Source organism: Typopeltis vanoorti, chromosome 15, assembly GCF_054136105.1.
Source record: "Typopeltis vanoorti isolate ZY-2024b chromosome 15, IOZ_Tvanoo_1.0, whole genome shotgun sequence".
Taxonomy (NCBI): Eukaryota; Metazoa; Arthropoda; class Arachnida; order Uropygi; family Thelyphonidae; genus Typopeltis; species Typopeltis vanoorti.
In genome coordinates, this window is record NC_143563.1 from 4,640,339 (window position 1) to 4,656,421 (window position 16,083).

At 36.5% G+C, this 16,083-nt stretch overlaps 1 protein-coding gene across 2 annotated transcripts in view; it reads right to left on the reverse strand.

The window, feature by feature from the left end:
• The window catches only part of LOC150098318 (high affinity copper uptake protein 1-like), an 85,087-nt gene that overhangs the window by 13,383 nt on the left and 55,621 nt on the right, over positions 1-16,083 (reverse strand). For both annotated transcript variants that reach the window (XM_090404823.1, XM_090404824.1), the window contains one exon: positions 10,360-10,549. In XM_090404823.1, the coding sequence (XP_090260949.1) occupies positions 10,360-10,549 (190 nt within the window). The remainder of the gene's footprint in view (positions 1-10,359; positions 10,550-16,083) is intronic.

Below are 16,083 nucleotides of genomic sequence, written 5' to 3' on the forward strand. Positions count from 1 at the left end.
TGCCAACTCTGGACTGGGCGGCCTCCTCTCTGACAGCAATTCTGGAAACGGGACCCCTTCTGCTTGCTTCAGTCCCTTTTTATTAGGCCTTCTCTGAGACCTCACATTTAGTTTGGCAACCCTCAAAGAATCGGTATGAGTCTTTCATCTTATGTTTCAAGTTCGGCACGCCTTTTGTTCTCCTCCGCTTTCTTTTAATTGTAAGTTGCCAGCCATCGGAAAGTGAATGTCAAACTGGTGAATGTCAGACATTAACCTGGCCTGGAAACTTTTCTCTGGCAATTGGAACTCTTCCTTTCGGCAATTTGAAACCTTGTCTGTGGCCTAGAAGTAGTTTCTCTCTAGCAATGTCTCGAACCGAGAAGCTCTTTTCTGGAAGCAGGAAACTCCTCTCTCAAGCAACGTGGATCCGGGCAGTCTCTCTGATGCCGACTCTGGACTGGGCGGCCTCCTCTAACAGCAATTCTGGAAACGGGACCCCTTCTGCTTGCTTCAGTCCCTTTTTATTAGGCCTTCTCTGAGACCTCACATGAAGTTTGGCAACCCTCAAAGAATCAGTACGAGTCTTTCATCTTAAGTTTCAAGTTCGGCATGCCTTTTGTTCTCCTCCACTTTCTTTTGATTGTAAGTTGCCGGCCATTGGAAAGTTGTTTGAACTCTTTCTGACTGACTTCGGAGAAGTTTACACTTGGAGCCTGCAAGCCTTTCTCATACATACAAGTTTCAATAACAATCTTTCTAATGTCGCCATGTACAGCTTTGGCAAAAAAACATTGACTTTGTTTTTAACACTCTAACATATTCTTATTAAAGCAGTATATACGTTAGCTTCAAAAGAGTTATTTACAAAAACATCTAATACAAACTATACCAAGTTTATTTTTTTTACAATATTCACATGGGACTTAACCTAAGTAAAAAAATGTAATGTGCTTTGGAATATTTAATATTTAAGCTTATGATGGTATTCACTCGGCTCGCTGTTTGACTTCCACTGATCCAAATTAATTCATTTACCTGGACTTATAAAGAAAATTACTGATTTGACAATTTTAACGAAAAATAAATAAACAGTAGAATACACTTAAAGCGAATTAAAAATAATACAAAATAATGATAAATAAAATATTATGTTTTCAGTTTTAATTAAATTTGTAAGTAAGGAGAAATGCACAAGAGATCGACCAAAAATCACTTTGCAATCGACCAGTCGATCGCGATCAACAGGTTGAACACCCCTGCTTTATACTAATTCAAGGAGTATTCGAAATAAAGGAGATGAATTGGTGGCACTGATAGATTCAACCAGGCGAAAGATTATTGGGATCTCTGAGACATGGTTGACAGAGGATGATATAATAACTGGAATTGAAGTGGCAGAGTACAGCATTTTTCAGCAGAATAGGAAAGGAAAACGTGGTGGCAGGAAAAAGACCCGGGGAAAGACCATGACATAGGTGGATTGATACAGTAAAAAAGAGCCTTAGAAGATAGAAATATAAGATCTGATAATGTTGGAGTCTTGACAGGTAGTAGGTTGATTTGGAGGAAAATTGTGGATAGAGGTTAGTAATGATGTATACATTTAAGAAGTACTATCATATCCTCTACACCTCTTGAGGGTAGATGTCAGGAATTTGATCATGATGATGTTCCCACAAGCTGGCCTACTATGGACAGACAAGATCAGTACTATCCACATGAGAGAACATAAAAAACTACATTTGCAGTCTATGGTCAATATTGTCCATGGTTTGCAAACCATGACTATGGTCAAGCTGGCTTTGCATACCGTGCTTTGGACAGAGCTCACAGAATCAATTGGAAAAAGACTATCATGCTCCATTGAGGTAAATTTAGAAGAGAAAGATTGCTTCTTAAAAATCAGCATAATTTGAATACATATGGTTGCATAAAACTTCCCAGAATATTGAAAAACACTAATACTTCAAGTTCCCAGTGTTCATAGAAGGCACCCTACTTCACGATTGTAGTCATTCATCCATGTGTTTCATTTAGTTTTTTGCTGCCGTGTGTGTGTGTATGTGTGTTACAAGGCTCATATTGTAATCACTGATGATGTTTCTGTAACTGAGATGAAATATAAAAATTCAATACTATTTTTAACCCTTTCTAATGCTGTGTCACTTCATTAAATTTTTAACATGAAGAATATCAATCCTACATCCTGTATATTAAAAAATATCCCATAAGTCTTGTTTCCACCTTTTACATAGATACCATTTTGAATTTGAGCACTTATTCAAAGCGAGCACCGAAGGACTTCAACTTCACTCTGGCTTGATCTGTATTGAGAGTTTCTCCACTAATCAAACATTTGGGAAAGTCTTATCCTTATTAGTTATATATGATACTTTTTTTGTATACATAAATGAAGCTATGTACCAAAGCTTTATAGATCTGGAAAAGGAACATGACAAGGAGCCAAGAGAAAAGTTGTTAAAAATGCTACACTTGCAAGGGTGGTCTGAAAAGTTCTTGGCCTAACAATGAAAAAACGAATTTAATATTTCAAAATTATTTTTCTTTTTCAACATAATCTCCCTTAAGACTAATACATTTATTCCAGCGATGCTCCAGCACCATTATCCTGTCCCTGCAGTGGTTCTCAGTTTTTGATCTGCTCTGATCAAGCAAGGCACCCATCTTGCGCAAAGCTTTTTCATTTGCAATTCTTCATGTAAGTAAGATCTGTAAAATACCCCTCTACAGCTTGATTCAAAGAAAAACACTGACCAGCGAGGAAGAGTTTTAGTTTAGGGAAGAGATAGAAGTCAGAGGGAGCCAAATCTGGGGAATAGGGCAGATGTTCCAACAATTCATAGTGCAGATCCCTTAATTTTCCCATTGCCAAAACACCTTTGTGAACAGGTGCATTGTCCTGATGAAAGTTAATTTTTTCATCCAGTCTGATTAAAAGACCAGTTACTGTTTTACCCTTTTCAAGATGATTAATAAACAAGATGCATTTAGCATTCCAAAACACCTTTGCCATGACTATTCCCGCTGATTGTATCGACTTTGTCTTCTTTGGCACTGAACAACTGGCTTCTGTCCACTGTTTTGACTGCTGTTTGGATTCTGGTGTGTAAAAGGTGAATCCAAGTCTCATCCATAGTAATAAATCAATGCACAAAATCAGTTTTATTCTTGTTAAAATGCCCCAAGCACTGTTCAGAGATTTTCATGCGAGTGCGTTTTTGATCTGCTCTGATCAAGCACGGCATCCATCTTGCGCAAAGCTTTTTCATTTGCAATTCTTCATGCAAAATATATCCTATTCTTTTGAAATGCTTATAGTCTAAGCAAATTCATGCACTTTGACTCGTCGGTCACGCAATACCATATAATGTGATCAATGTTTTCTGGTGTTGTTACACTTTTTGGACATCCTTCACGTGGATCATCTTCAAGGCTGGTACAGCAATGTTTAAACTCAGCTCATTTCTTAATTGTCAAAAACGAAAGAGAAGAGTGCCCATAAACTTTTATGAACTTGAATGAATTTCTTTTGCTATTAAACCTTCTTTTCAAAGTTTATTACCACACGATACTCAATTTTATCCATTTCAAGGGATACAGACAATGCTTTTGCTTCAGACAGCTGTATAAAACAAACTACTTGATAGAATGACTTGCAATTTCACATGGATGCTTATGATAGATGTTTCCATCTATGGTCGAAGCCGAGAACTCAGACCACCCTTGTACAAGGTGTAAATGTTTTTCAGTAGTAAGTCAATTTGCAATTGAAGTAGGTATAGGAAGATGGCCTAATGAATGGTGCACATTATCGCCACTGTTATTCATCATCCGTATGAATCATATTATGAAGAAAAGTAGCATTAAACTTGATATTAAAATTGTAGATGTTAATCTCATATGGTTCAACATCTTTCTCAGTATGCAGTATGATGTTATACTCTTAAATAAATCCAATACAAGTCTGCAGATTCTTTAACTAAACTGAACAATAGCTGCAATAAATTTTGTATAAAAAATCACAATATAAAGACAAAGACTATGAAAATAGGCAGAACACTGAAAACTTTAACAGTAAACTGAATGGTAAACATATAGAACAGGAGTGGCGAATACACTGCATGCATGCCTCAAAGTGAAATGCATATGACATCACAGTAGTAAACAGCTGTATTCATATAGTGATTTAGCTACTACGTATAATAATTCATCACAATGTGTAATTACATTTTTTATGAAGGATTTTATTTTAATAGTTTTATTAAAGACATTTCAAATTTTGACTAAACCCAAATTGCAGCTGCAACTATGGCCAACCTTAACTTTCCAAATTACATGTGTGATTTCTTTTCTTACACGGGATATACACGCATTTGTAATCAGATAAGATTTGGCATTGTTCGGACAGGAATATATCTCATCTTTCTAATGTTCTCTAGCTATTGAAGTTGAAAGTTTATTTTTCACTTGGTTAGAGTATAATAAAATTAGTTTACTCCTTTATCCAAGTGTGAGCAAACAAAGTTTGTGCCTGAAAGCATCTTCAGGACTGGGGTAAGGTGGTACAACACCAGGGAAATTCGTTGCAAAGGTGGAGAAAGATACCAACACTCCTATCTCATATGTATAATTATCCTACGTATAATAATTCATCACAATGTGTAATTACATTTTTTATGAAGGATTTTATTTTAATAGCTTTATTAAAAGACATTTCAAATTTTCTTCAGACAGCTTTCTTCAGGACTGGGGTAAGGTCGTACAACACCCCTGGTGTTGTACCACCTTACCCCAGTCCTGAAGATACTTTCAAGCACAAACTTTGTTTGTTCACACTTGGATAAAGGATTAAACTAATTTTATTATACTCTAACCAAGTGAAAAATAAACCTTCAACATCTTTCTCTAAATCCAGAGTAATTTATTAAAAAAGGGTGGCACACCATTTGGCAACTCCTATGGGTAGAGATGACCTGCTAATGCTTCTGCCTGGTATCTCCACTTGGGCCTGGCTCCCACTGAAGAGACCTCAATAAAGGTTGAAACTAGTCTGGGTAGTGGCCCTTCCCTTATCTCCACTTGGGCCTGGCTCCCACTGAAGAGACCTCAATAAAGGTCGAAACTAGTCTGGGTAGTGGCCCTTCCCTTATCTCCACTTGGGACTGGCTCCCACTGAAGAGACTTCAATAAAGGTTGAAACTAGTCTGGTAGTGGCCCTTCCCTTAATGCATAACATTAGACATATCTGCAAGGAGATGTGTTTTGCATTATAGGAGAAACTGAGATAGGAGTGTTGGTAGCTTTCTCCACCTTTGCAACGAGTTGCCCTGGTGTTGTACCACCTTACCCCAGTCCTGAAGATACTTTCAGGTGCAAACTTTGTTTGCTCACACTTGGATAAAGGATTAAACTAATTATATTATGTTCTCTAGCTAACGGTTTTCCTGATTATAGATCTTTCATCTTCTGTTTTCATTGCCCACCTTAATTTTGAAACTCATTCTAACTCTGAATACTTATTCTAAAACTTTGATTTCCTGCAAGTCAAACCACCCATACAGTGAAGTCACTTTCCTTGGTGACTAGTCCACAACTTCAAATGACCCCCCCCCCCCCGCAATACTGCCCAAATTGGAAGAGAAGCTGAAATATATGCTATAAGCAACAAATTAATGTAAATCATCCAATAAACCAGAATACCAGATAATCCATTCTGCACACCAAACCTCTCTCCTTCAAATATACTGCTGAAGTTGCCTGTCTTTGGCTTAGTAACTTGAACCATAATCTTTTACAAAATCTTTTTTCATCTCCAGCAAATGCCCATCTCAGCCTTCTGTAGTTGGAGCTAGCATTGCACTAGCCAAATGGGATGACCACTTGGATTTCTACCTCTCATTTTAACAGATTACTGTTTGAATTCTCCAGATCAAAATACCAAATTACAGAAATTATCCATGTAATTCTGTAACTTGGTGGTGACAAAAAAAAAAAAAAAGAAAGAAAGAAAGAAAGAAAAAGAGTACAACAAATTACAAGTGGTTTGAAATGAAACTCCAGCTTCATTCTCAGCCTACAACTACAACAATTAACAAGTTTAATGTGAAAGAACTAAAATCAAAAAATTTAACCTTGCCTCTTGTTAATGGCAGTCATGTTTTTAGTCCCTTGCAAAGGAAACTGAGTACAATTTCCCATCTTTCTGTCTGTAATCCCATCTCTCTTCACCACAATAGCATCACTGAAACAGCCTCTAAATCATTCTTCGCTACCATGCTTCACACAAACAACCAAGGTACATTACCCTCAGATGAATACCCTAAAATTACCATCAGATGAATTCTTGTAGCTGTTTGTAAGAAAATATCAGAAAATTATTGAACAATCTAGATACACAAAAAACTTCTGGTCTTGAACTGAATTTAAAAGGTACAGTCCAGAACTAATACCTGTTCTATATGTCTACACTATTATACTCAGCAAGCATTCTGCTCTACAGTGGAAAAAAGTCTATATTTAGCTAATTTCAAAAAAGCAGATAAATGTCTGCCATCATTTCTCTTTTTTACCACCTAGCAACCTATAGCCCTCAGTCAGTATGCTAGAAAAAAAGGAAAAAGTTATCAACAGTTAACTTATCACCTGGAAAACCACCAATACAGATTACATTGTTCAAGATCACAGCAGACTGCTCCACAATTACTATCCTAAGGTCTGCTTTTGAAACTGAGTAGCCAGTTTCCACACTGGTCATTCACTGCATATAATGGAAAGTATGCTCTTCAGATTTAACCAATGTAGATATGTCTTGAGGCTCTGTTATATTACCTATTCTCTTCCTAATATACACAAATGATTTCCCATTGCATTCAAAGTCTTATCCATAGTTTTGCTGAAGATATATTCATAAATTGACAGTTTAAATAAATTTTTTATATCAGTATATCAACAAATCACTATCTACATGCATATAGAAGGAATTCATACTACATGTGCATGTTTGGTACTATGGTAACTGTTAGCCAATGATATAGGGTTTGTCCCATAATTGTATATTTTAGTCTGAAAAAAAAATCACTATGCAACTAAGTATTATTGTCTTTATTACATAAAATGGATTTATTTAATGGTAAATTTTAATTATTATTATTATTTTTATATCAGATCCACATAGACAAGTGGTTTGTTGCACATTCACCTGAGTTTTTCAGGTGGCTTCTGACAGCAAGGTTAGGTAGTGAGGGCTAGAAGATAAGCTACAGATCAAGAGTAAAAACATTCACACTGCTAATTATTATTAGCTAATGGGTCCCTAGGATCTCCTAAAACCATCATCTATTTTTGAGAGGTCAGTCATGGTTTCAGGAGAGTGATGGGTGAGCAGAGTGATGCCAGTAAGTTAGCCTTTTCTTTGGATGATGATGTTACAAAGACATCATTTGGACGTGTGAGCAGCAAAACATGAATATGCAAAAGCTAGCTTTGGCAAGGGACCAAAAACTTATTTGAGATCACAGCCAAAGCAACTAAGGCTAAGTGTGTGTGTGTGTGTGTGTGTGTGTGTGTGTGTGTGTGTGTGTGTGTGTGTGTGTGTGTGTGTGTGTGTGTGTGTGTGTCTGGTAACTATACATGTTCTTCTGGCTAGTTTTCCTGTCACCTCTTTGTGATACAGCAAGGGACTAGAAACCATCTTCTTTACAGCAGGAAATTTTGCAGCATTTGGGTCTTTTAAAATTTCATTTAGATTTCTCAACTTTTGTGTTGTTGTAAGTTGGAATGTAGGCTTAATGCAATGTTAGGATTTTGGCCAGATGCATGCAATATGCTATTTTTTTTTTTCTTGGATTGTCTTTGTGCATTTGGAGAAATATAGATTGATTAGCAGTTATTGTGGGTTGATTAGAGATGAAGACCTTCATTCCAGTAAGAATTGTTTCTATGATATTGGTGCAATTGGAGAATTATAACATGATTAGTAGTTGTTCTGAGTTGAAGACCTTCAAGGTAAGTAAGAAGTATTTCTGTTATTCTATTTGAGCAGGTGTTATCTGTAGAATATAAACAGTAGTTGAACCATGGAAAGAAGGATAAAAGTCACACAGAATGTCACCCTTAGAATGCTGAAAGACACAAGATCAAATGACTAAGTGAAGGTTGCTGTACAGTGAAGGAAATGTGGATAAGATTGAGGCCAGAATTATGGTCTAACAGCTCCCTGCAACATAGTTGGACTTTTTCCAAGTGCAATCTGGCAGAGCAACTAGTAGTAGGATTTTTGGCTAAATGCAAATCAGGAGACATTCTGCTGGAATAACCTGGTGGTAGAATGTCTCTTGATTTGCTACTATAAGGTTCAGTCTTGAGCCCATGCTCTAAAGACAAAACATGACAGCTAATTACTTCACATGCCTTGATGAAGGAAGGTGGTGATGGTTTCATTCATTACCTAGAGAAATGTTTAAATATCTAAGACCTAAAGGTCTAGCTGGCATTTCATTTAACAAGAGAAAATATGCTTTTACAAATGCAGTAACATACTCACTGGGCTGCAAGTTCAAATCCAAAGCTTGCCTGGTTGGCTGAGTGGTTAGCATACTTGCTCTCCAACCAACAGGTCAAGGGTTCAAATCCTGCTGAAAGGATGGATGTTTGTGATTATCTTACTGATTATCTTACCTTGTGTACTGCCATAATCTTTGATATGGAACAGTATGATCTCTGCTGCCCTTGCACCATTAAAACCATAAATCATCATCACCAAATCCCAAAGTGGGTATGGATGTTTGTGAATGGCTTTAGGTGCAAGCTGAACTTCATTTCCCACCAAGACTGCCATCATGCCTATTAGATGTCTGAAATGGCTTGAAAAAGTTCCATATTTGATCTCTAGGGAAGAAGGGGTTCCTCAGCACTATGACATTACAACCTTTTGTGGATGGGATTCACATAAAATTAAAATAAAAAATAACACATTCAAATAAATGTGCTGTTTTAATGAAACAAGTCAAAGAATACCTCAAGAAGAAATTAATTTCAATCAGCAAGCAATATCTGATAATTCTGTTGTTCTCTGGTGAATTGAATCACACAAAATACTTGTCCCCTCTCCAAACTGTCAGGATACATTTCCTGTTAGAGATGTGTGTATCCAATATTTTGATGATAAAATTCTTTAGTGTTTATGTCGGGGCATACTATACAAAATATATTATTAAACTTTCTATAATAACAAACAGATTTGAGGCTTTAGTGTCAGCTATTATGTAAGTTTCCTCAGGTGCCCTAGGGATATACACACTCAAGTTTGAGAAAAACAGAAATAAACAAAATACCATCAAGTTAATTTTGTAGCTTTATAAATGTTAACAATATTTAGAGACTAAAATAACTTTCGTGTTATCAATCAATGACTTAACCCAAATCAAGAAAAATAATTTCTGGCCTGGATCACCAAGTGGATAATGTTCTCACTTCAAACAATAGGTTGTGGATTTGAATCACACTGCATGCAAAATGTTTCTAGGTGGGAAATGAATTTCTGGCTGGTGCAAGATTGCAATCCTTTCTATTGGCAGTCTGAAGTAACTTGAAAATATTGAATGTTTGGACTCTAGAACAAGGTTTCCCTAGTATGTAATTATCAGCACACCCATTGGTTAATCTTGACAGCAAGAAAAACTATTGGTTAATTCTTTTATTCTTCTCATGTGTGGAGATTATAAACAAGAAAGAATAACAGAATTAACCAAAAATAGCTTACTCTTTCATTCATATTGTAAAATAACTACTTTTTTTTCATGTACAGAGATTAATTAATACTATAGTTCAGAGAAGGGCAAACCTTTAAGGGTGCACAGAATTTTGCAATATATCATTTGTCACATATGCATTTTGACAAAAAAAAAAAAAGGATGAAATAAAAGACATTATTTCAAAGATGCTTTAAATAAAGGTATTAAAATAAAATCCTTCATAGAAAAATGCAATCACACATTTAATCACAATTTGGTTAGCACATCTCACCACTCCAATTTCAAACAAAACACTGCATGAATGAATACAGCTGTTTACTGAATGGTGTCATGTCATTACATACCTGGTAGAGAGAGAGAGAGAGAGAGAGAGAGAGAGAGAGAGAGAGAGAGAGAGAGAGAATGGGTGTGCACAGGCCATAATTCAAGGTGAATTCCTGAAGAGATGTTTCACAATTTGAATTTTTTTTTTTTTTTTTTTTTTTTTGATGTTCTGAATTTCTCATGCCCAAAAATATTTGTATGTGTGCTACTCTGGGCACAGATTTCATCACCCTGATCTAGTTTCCAATAAGTATTCATGTGCAAATAATGCAAGCCTTACTTTTTCCATTTCCAGGAAGAAAATCCTTGAACCAACAAGGAAGTTTCTGATCTTGACATGTCAGATCCACGCCGAACATGTAGCTGACCATCCTTCCTTTGCATAACTTCTGCAACACGATGCCTTAGTGTTTTAACACCTTCATATAGGAGAGTAAAGACTGCTACACCTAAGCATAATCCCAGCATTCCTTGAAAATATATGAAAGCATTCAAAGAGTTCATATTAATAAGCAAATAAAATACATCATCAATAAAATACACTCGTGCTAACTACTTAGTCAACAAAATATATTTGTGCTAACTATAATTTCGTAACATTTGCAGACCTCAGATGATAACTGAGGCTATAATAAAATAACACAAAATATGAATAATTTCTAATTAATTTTTCCATGAAGAGTCAAATAAAAAGTCTATAACAAAGTCCCTTGCAAATTTCCAATCAGAAAGTATTACTCCTATTCTCAGCAAAATAATTGAAGATAAAGATAAAAAAAAAAAAAAAAAAAAAAAAAAAAAAAAAAAAAAAAAAACTGATTAAACAACTATCTACTGACTACCAAAGGAAATAAATCTCTACACTCCGACTTTTTATCACTTGCCAAATCATTTATGATATCAATTTCCTGTTCCTGTATTAGAATATTACATAATTTTGCCTCTCAATCAATAAGCATGTATATATGTGAACACTGACAAGTATCATCATCATCATCAAATTCCTGCCATGTACCCTCAAGGGGTGTACAGGATATGACAGTACTACATGAAAAAATTACATCATTACTAACTTCCTATCTACAATTTTCCTCCAAATCAGTCTGTTACTTGTCAAGAAGCCAACATTATCAGATCTTATATTTCTATCGTCTAAGGCACTTTGTACCGTATCAATCCACCTATATCTTGGTCTTCCTTTGGGTCGTTTTTCTGCCAACCTGGCAGAGAACACTTGTTTTGCTAATCTTTCCTCTCCCATTCTATTTAAGTTACCATACCATCTGAGATTAGTTCTGCTAACGCATTCCTGGATGCTGACAATGTAAAGTTCTTTCCTAATATCCTCATTTTTAATATGATATTGCCATTGATGCCATCTGTTCACGCCTCTAATCTTTCTCAGGACTCTCATATCTGCGGTCTCTAGTCTTTGGTCAAGTGTTTTACTTCTGACCCAGCTCTCAGATCCATAAGTTAAAATTGGTTTGAACACAGTCTTGTATACAGCTAATTTAGTGTTCCGACTAATTTCTTTCTTATTCCATATGAATTTATTCAATTGACTTCCCACGATACCAGCTTTGCTGATTCTGTTGTCTATTTCTATATTTAGTTTACCATCTTCAGTAAAAATTGTGCCTAAGTAGCTGAAATGTTTTACTTGTTCACAGGTTCTCCATTCACAACACAGTTGACATTTTCAATGATTCTGCCTATTTTCATTGTCTTTGTCTTTTTATTGCTGACCTTCATACCATATCTATTACAACAGCTATTCAATTTAGTCAGAGAATCTTGCAGACTTGTAGCGGATTTATTTAGAAGTATAACATCATCCGCATAAAGCAAAGAGCTGACATTAACATCTCCAATTTTGATATCAGGTTTAATACCACATTCCTTCATAATGTGATCCATATAGATAATGAATAACAGAGGGGATAATGTACATCCTTGTCTCACACCAGATTTAACATTAAACCATCTTCCTGTACTTCCTTCAATTCTAACTGCTGACTCACATCTCAAATAAAGACTAAGTATTGCTTGATATAATGCCCCATTGACACCATATAACTGCAGCGTATTGAATAGCTTCTCTCTTGGCACCTTGTCATATGCCTTTTCCAAATCGACAAAACTTAAATACAGATCTCTGTTATATTCCCATGCTTTCTCGACTATTTGTCGTAAAGTGAAGATCTGATCCTGACAGCCTCTATTTGGCCTGAATCCAGCTTGTTCTTCACCAAGCTTTTCTTCCACAATTCTTCTCAACCGTTTCTCAAGTATACTTGTATAGATCTTGCCAGGAACACTCAGTAGGGAAATACCTCTGTAATTCTCACATTCAGTTTTATTTCCCTTTTTATATATGGGTACTATGAGAGCTCTACTCCAATCATCGGGAATTCGTCCCTCTGTCCAGGCTTTCTGAACTATGCAGTGCAGCCACTGTAAGACTCTTATACCACCATACTTCAGCATTTCTGGTCGAATATCATCTACTCCTGCTGCCTTTCCACATTTCAAGCCTTTGATGGCTTTTTCTACTTCAAGTATGGATATGTATTCCTGACTGCATGCCTGGTCAGTGTTTTTTATCACTGTGCTGTCATCACTGCTTGTTTCATTTAGCAGTTTTTCAAAGTAATTACTCCATACTTCAAGGATATCTTTTTCTCCTGTTTTCATTTCACCTTTATCATCTCTAATTCCTTTTACAGCACTCTTTCCTCCATTCCTAAGCTTCTTCAACAACCTCCAGAATATTTTGCCACCTTCTTGATATTTATTTTCTATATTCTTGCCAAAGTCCTCCCATGACTTTTGTTTAGCTAGTTTTACACACTGTTTAGCTTTCTTACATTTGTCTCTGTATTCTGTAAGAGTAAAAGCTGACTTATTTGCCAGGAACTTTTGATATGCTTTCTTCTTTTCCTTCACTGCCTCTTTAACTTCCTGTGTCCACCAGGGAGTTCTGATTTTTTTATCTTTGCACACAACCTCACCACATGCCTCTCTGGCAGAATCAATCAATGTTTCCTTCAGAGTTTGCCACTGAATCCCCAAGGTTTGATTCCTGTTCTCAAACTCTTTCATTTTCTTTTCAATAATATTTCTGTATTTTAGTCTACAGTTTACATCTGAGAGCTGCTCAACTTTTATTCGCTTTAAAACTTTCTTACATGTTATTCTTTTCAATATGAAATTCAATTTTATCCTCCTCAAGACTAAATAGTGATCACTTCCAATTTCAAATCCTCTGTACACTCTGGTGTCCTGCACCAGGGAGAAAACATCACTATCAACAATAACATAGTCAATGAGACTTTTCTTATTCCTAGCCTCTTCTCTCCATGTGAATTTGTGCACATTTTTATGTTGGAACATTGTGTTCGTAATAACCAGTCCATGTCCTGAGCAGAAATCCAACAGATATTTGCCATTATTATTAGCTTTGCTCTTTTCTCCAAATTTTCCCAAAATATTTTTGTATGTCTCACAATCATTTCCTACTCTACTATTTAGATCCCCAACAAGGACCAACTTTTCATTTTTCATTGTGTCAGTTGCTTTTTCTAAAGCCTCAAAAAATTCCTCCACTTCTACCTTAGTAGAACCTTCTGTGGGACCATAGGCACAAATAAGTCTCATTGTCCAGTTCCCCATTCTCATATTTGCCCACATTACTCTACTTGAGACTGACTGCCATTCAAGAAGATTAGCCTCGTATTTTGTGTTGAATACTATGGCTACTCCTTCTTTTCCTTGATTGTTATTGCCTGAATATAACATTTTGTATTTATTGCTCAGAAAGATCTCACCAGTTTTGGTCTTTTTTGTTTCAGTCACCCCTATTATGTCGATCTGGTACTTATCTAATTCCTCAGCTAGCTCCATTTCTTTGCCATTCAGGCTTCTTACATTGATAGTACCGATCTTTAACTCTGGTGATGTTGAGTTGGGGTTTGTTTTCAGATTTGTTCCAGTAGCTGACTTTTCGCTGTTCGCCCTGGTTCCCTGGCGAAAACAACGGGGGCCTTGTTTAACCGGGCGACGCCCCAGCCGGCATGAAATTTTGTCATGTTGTACCATCATTCTATATTTTGGTTTAACCAATAAGAATACAATTTGGTCGGCTAAATCCCAAATTGCCAGCCCATCCTCGTTCGTTCAGTATCAAAGTAGATACCCAACAGGGTGCACCACGAGAAGGTGAGGATTGGACATTAGGTCAGAAGCCCTGGTCGGTTCTCCGCATTCCTTTAAAGGCTATGTGGAGGTCTCCTCTCAGTTATACAGCTTTGACCCTTAAGCACCCCTGCCACTGACAAGTATTCATACATAATACTATCACATCAACCTCCATGAGGTCAGCAGACTCATGGGAGGTTCACCACACTAACATATTTATCATAACGAACCTTAGAATCCTTAACATTCCTAGCATTTACAACACATCCTGAAAATGTGTTGCACTCACCCACATCCCTCTTTGCCACACCTTTACACAACTTCTAGGAATAGCCTCTCTCTCTCTCTCTTATCCCACTCATTTTGTTTACTCTTTTCATAATCCCCTATGTACTGATTCAAAAAGTAAATAAATCTCGCTAACTTAGACAGCTCTATCATATATTTTCTGCTTATGCATCAAGTTCTGCAATCTATATTCTCTCTACCTCACTCTGTTATACATCCCGAGAGTCCTGATACAGAGCTTTGGTCACTTGTCTCTGAATGTTTTCCAGTGTTTCCAAATTACAAGGAAAACTATAATAAGTAGGTGACCAAATATGGGCATAGTCAATGGTTTATATCATATATTGACTATTATGCTACCGAGGGGGACATCAAAATCTGAGGTGGGGCATGATCCAAAAAACACTGCTGTATGAGGAGGAAACACTAGAGCTGTTGCACATGCTGAATAAGAATTCTGCAATTCTTATTTCACTGATGGGATATCAGTGAAATAAGAATTTGTGCAATGGTAATCCCATTGCACAAGGGTGGTGCAAAGATTGATGTATCCAACTATCAACCAATCAGTATCTCAGGATGGTAGTGAAAATTTTTGAAAAGTTATTATTATTATCATCATCCAGGTCTCCAATGGAGTCAAAAGACTCATAGTGGGAGGTCATTTTTATGAACCCCCAAAGCTTATCATACCACTCCTTGAACCTATTGACTGTTCCGGCTCCAACCACTCTCTCTCTCAGAGAATGCATTCCAAGGTTCAACCACCCTCCATGCAAAGAAACCACTCCTCACCCTCTTGCGCACAGCCTCCTTTCGTAACTTCCAGGGATGGCCCCCTTGTCAAGTTGGTTAGGGCTTTCATTCAGAAATGGGATTGCAAAGAATCTCTACTTTGCAGTGAACAGCATGGATTTCCTAAGGGAAGGTCATGTTTTAGTAACTTGCACATGTTCTGTAATAATGTTAGCACTGAGTTAGACAAGGGAAATAGATACACCATGATAGACTGTTGCATAAATTGGAGAAAATGAGTTTGGGTTATTCAATATTAGAATGGATAAGACAATGGCTGACTGATAGATATCAAAAAGTTGTATATGGGATATGTGAATCTGTAAGATTCAAGGTAACCAGTGGTGTACCACAAGGATCAGTACTTGGTCCATTGTTATTCAATATATACATTAATGATACTGGGAAGGATTTGACAAGCAACATACAACTATTTGCATGATGCAAAGATAGGTAAGAGTAATCAGGAATGCTGCTGATATGCAATACTTACAGAATGATTTGAATAGGCTGGAATTGTGGGAATGTGAAAATGGCTGTCAGTTCAATACATGTAAGGTCATCACTTTGGTGGGATAAGGTATCCAATATTGTATTATATTGGTGGGATTATGCAGACACTAACAAATAGGAGAAAGAGGACTTATTGAGACATGCACTTCTGTAAGGATTATACAGAGTTTCAGTGGATGGAGTTTTTTTGTTTTGTGGAGGGTGGGGA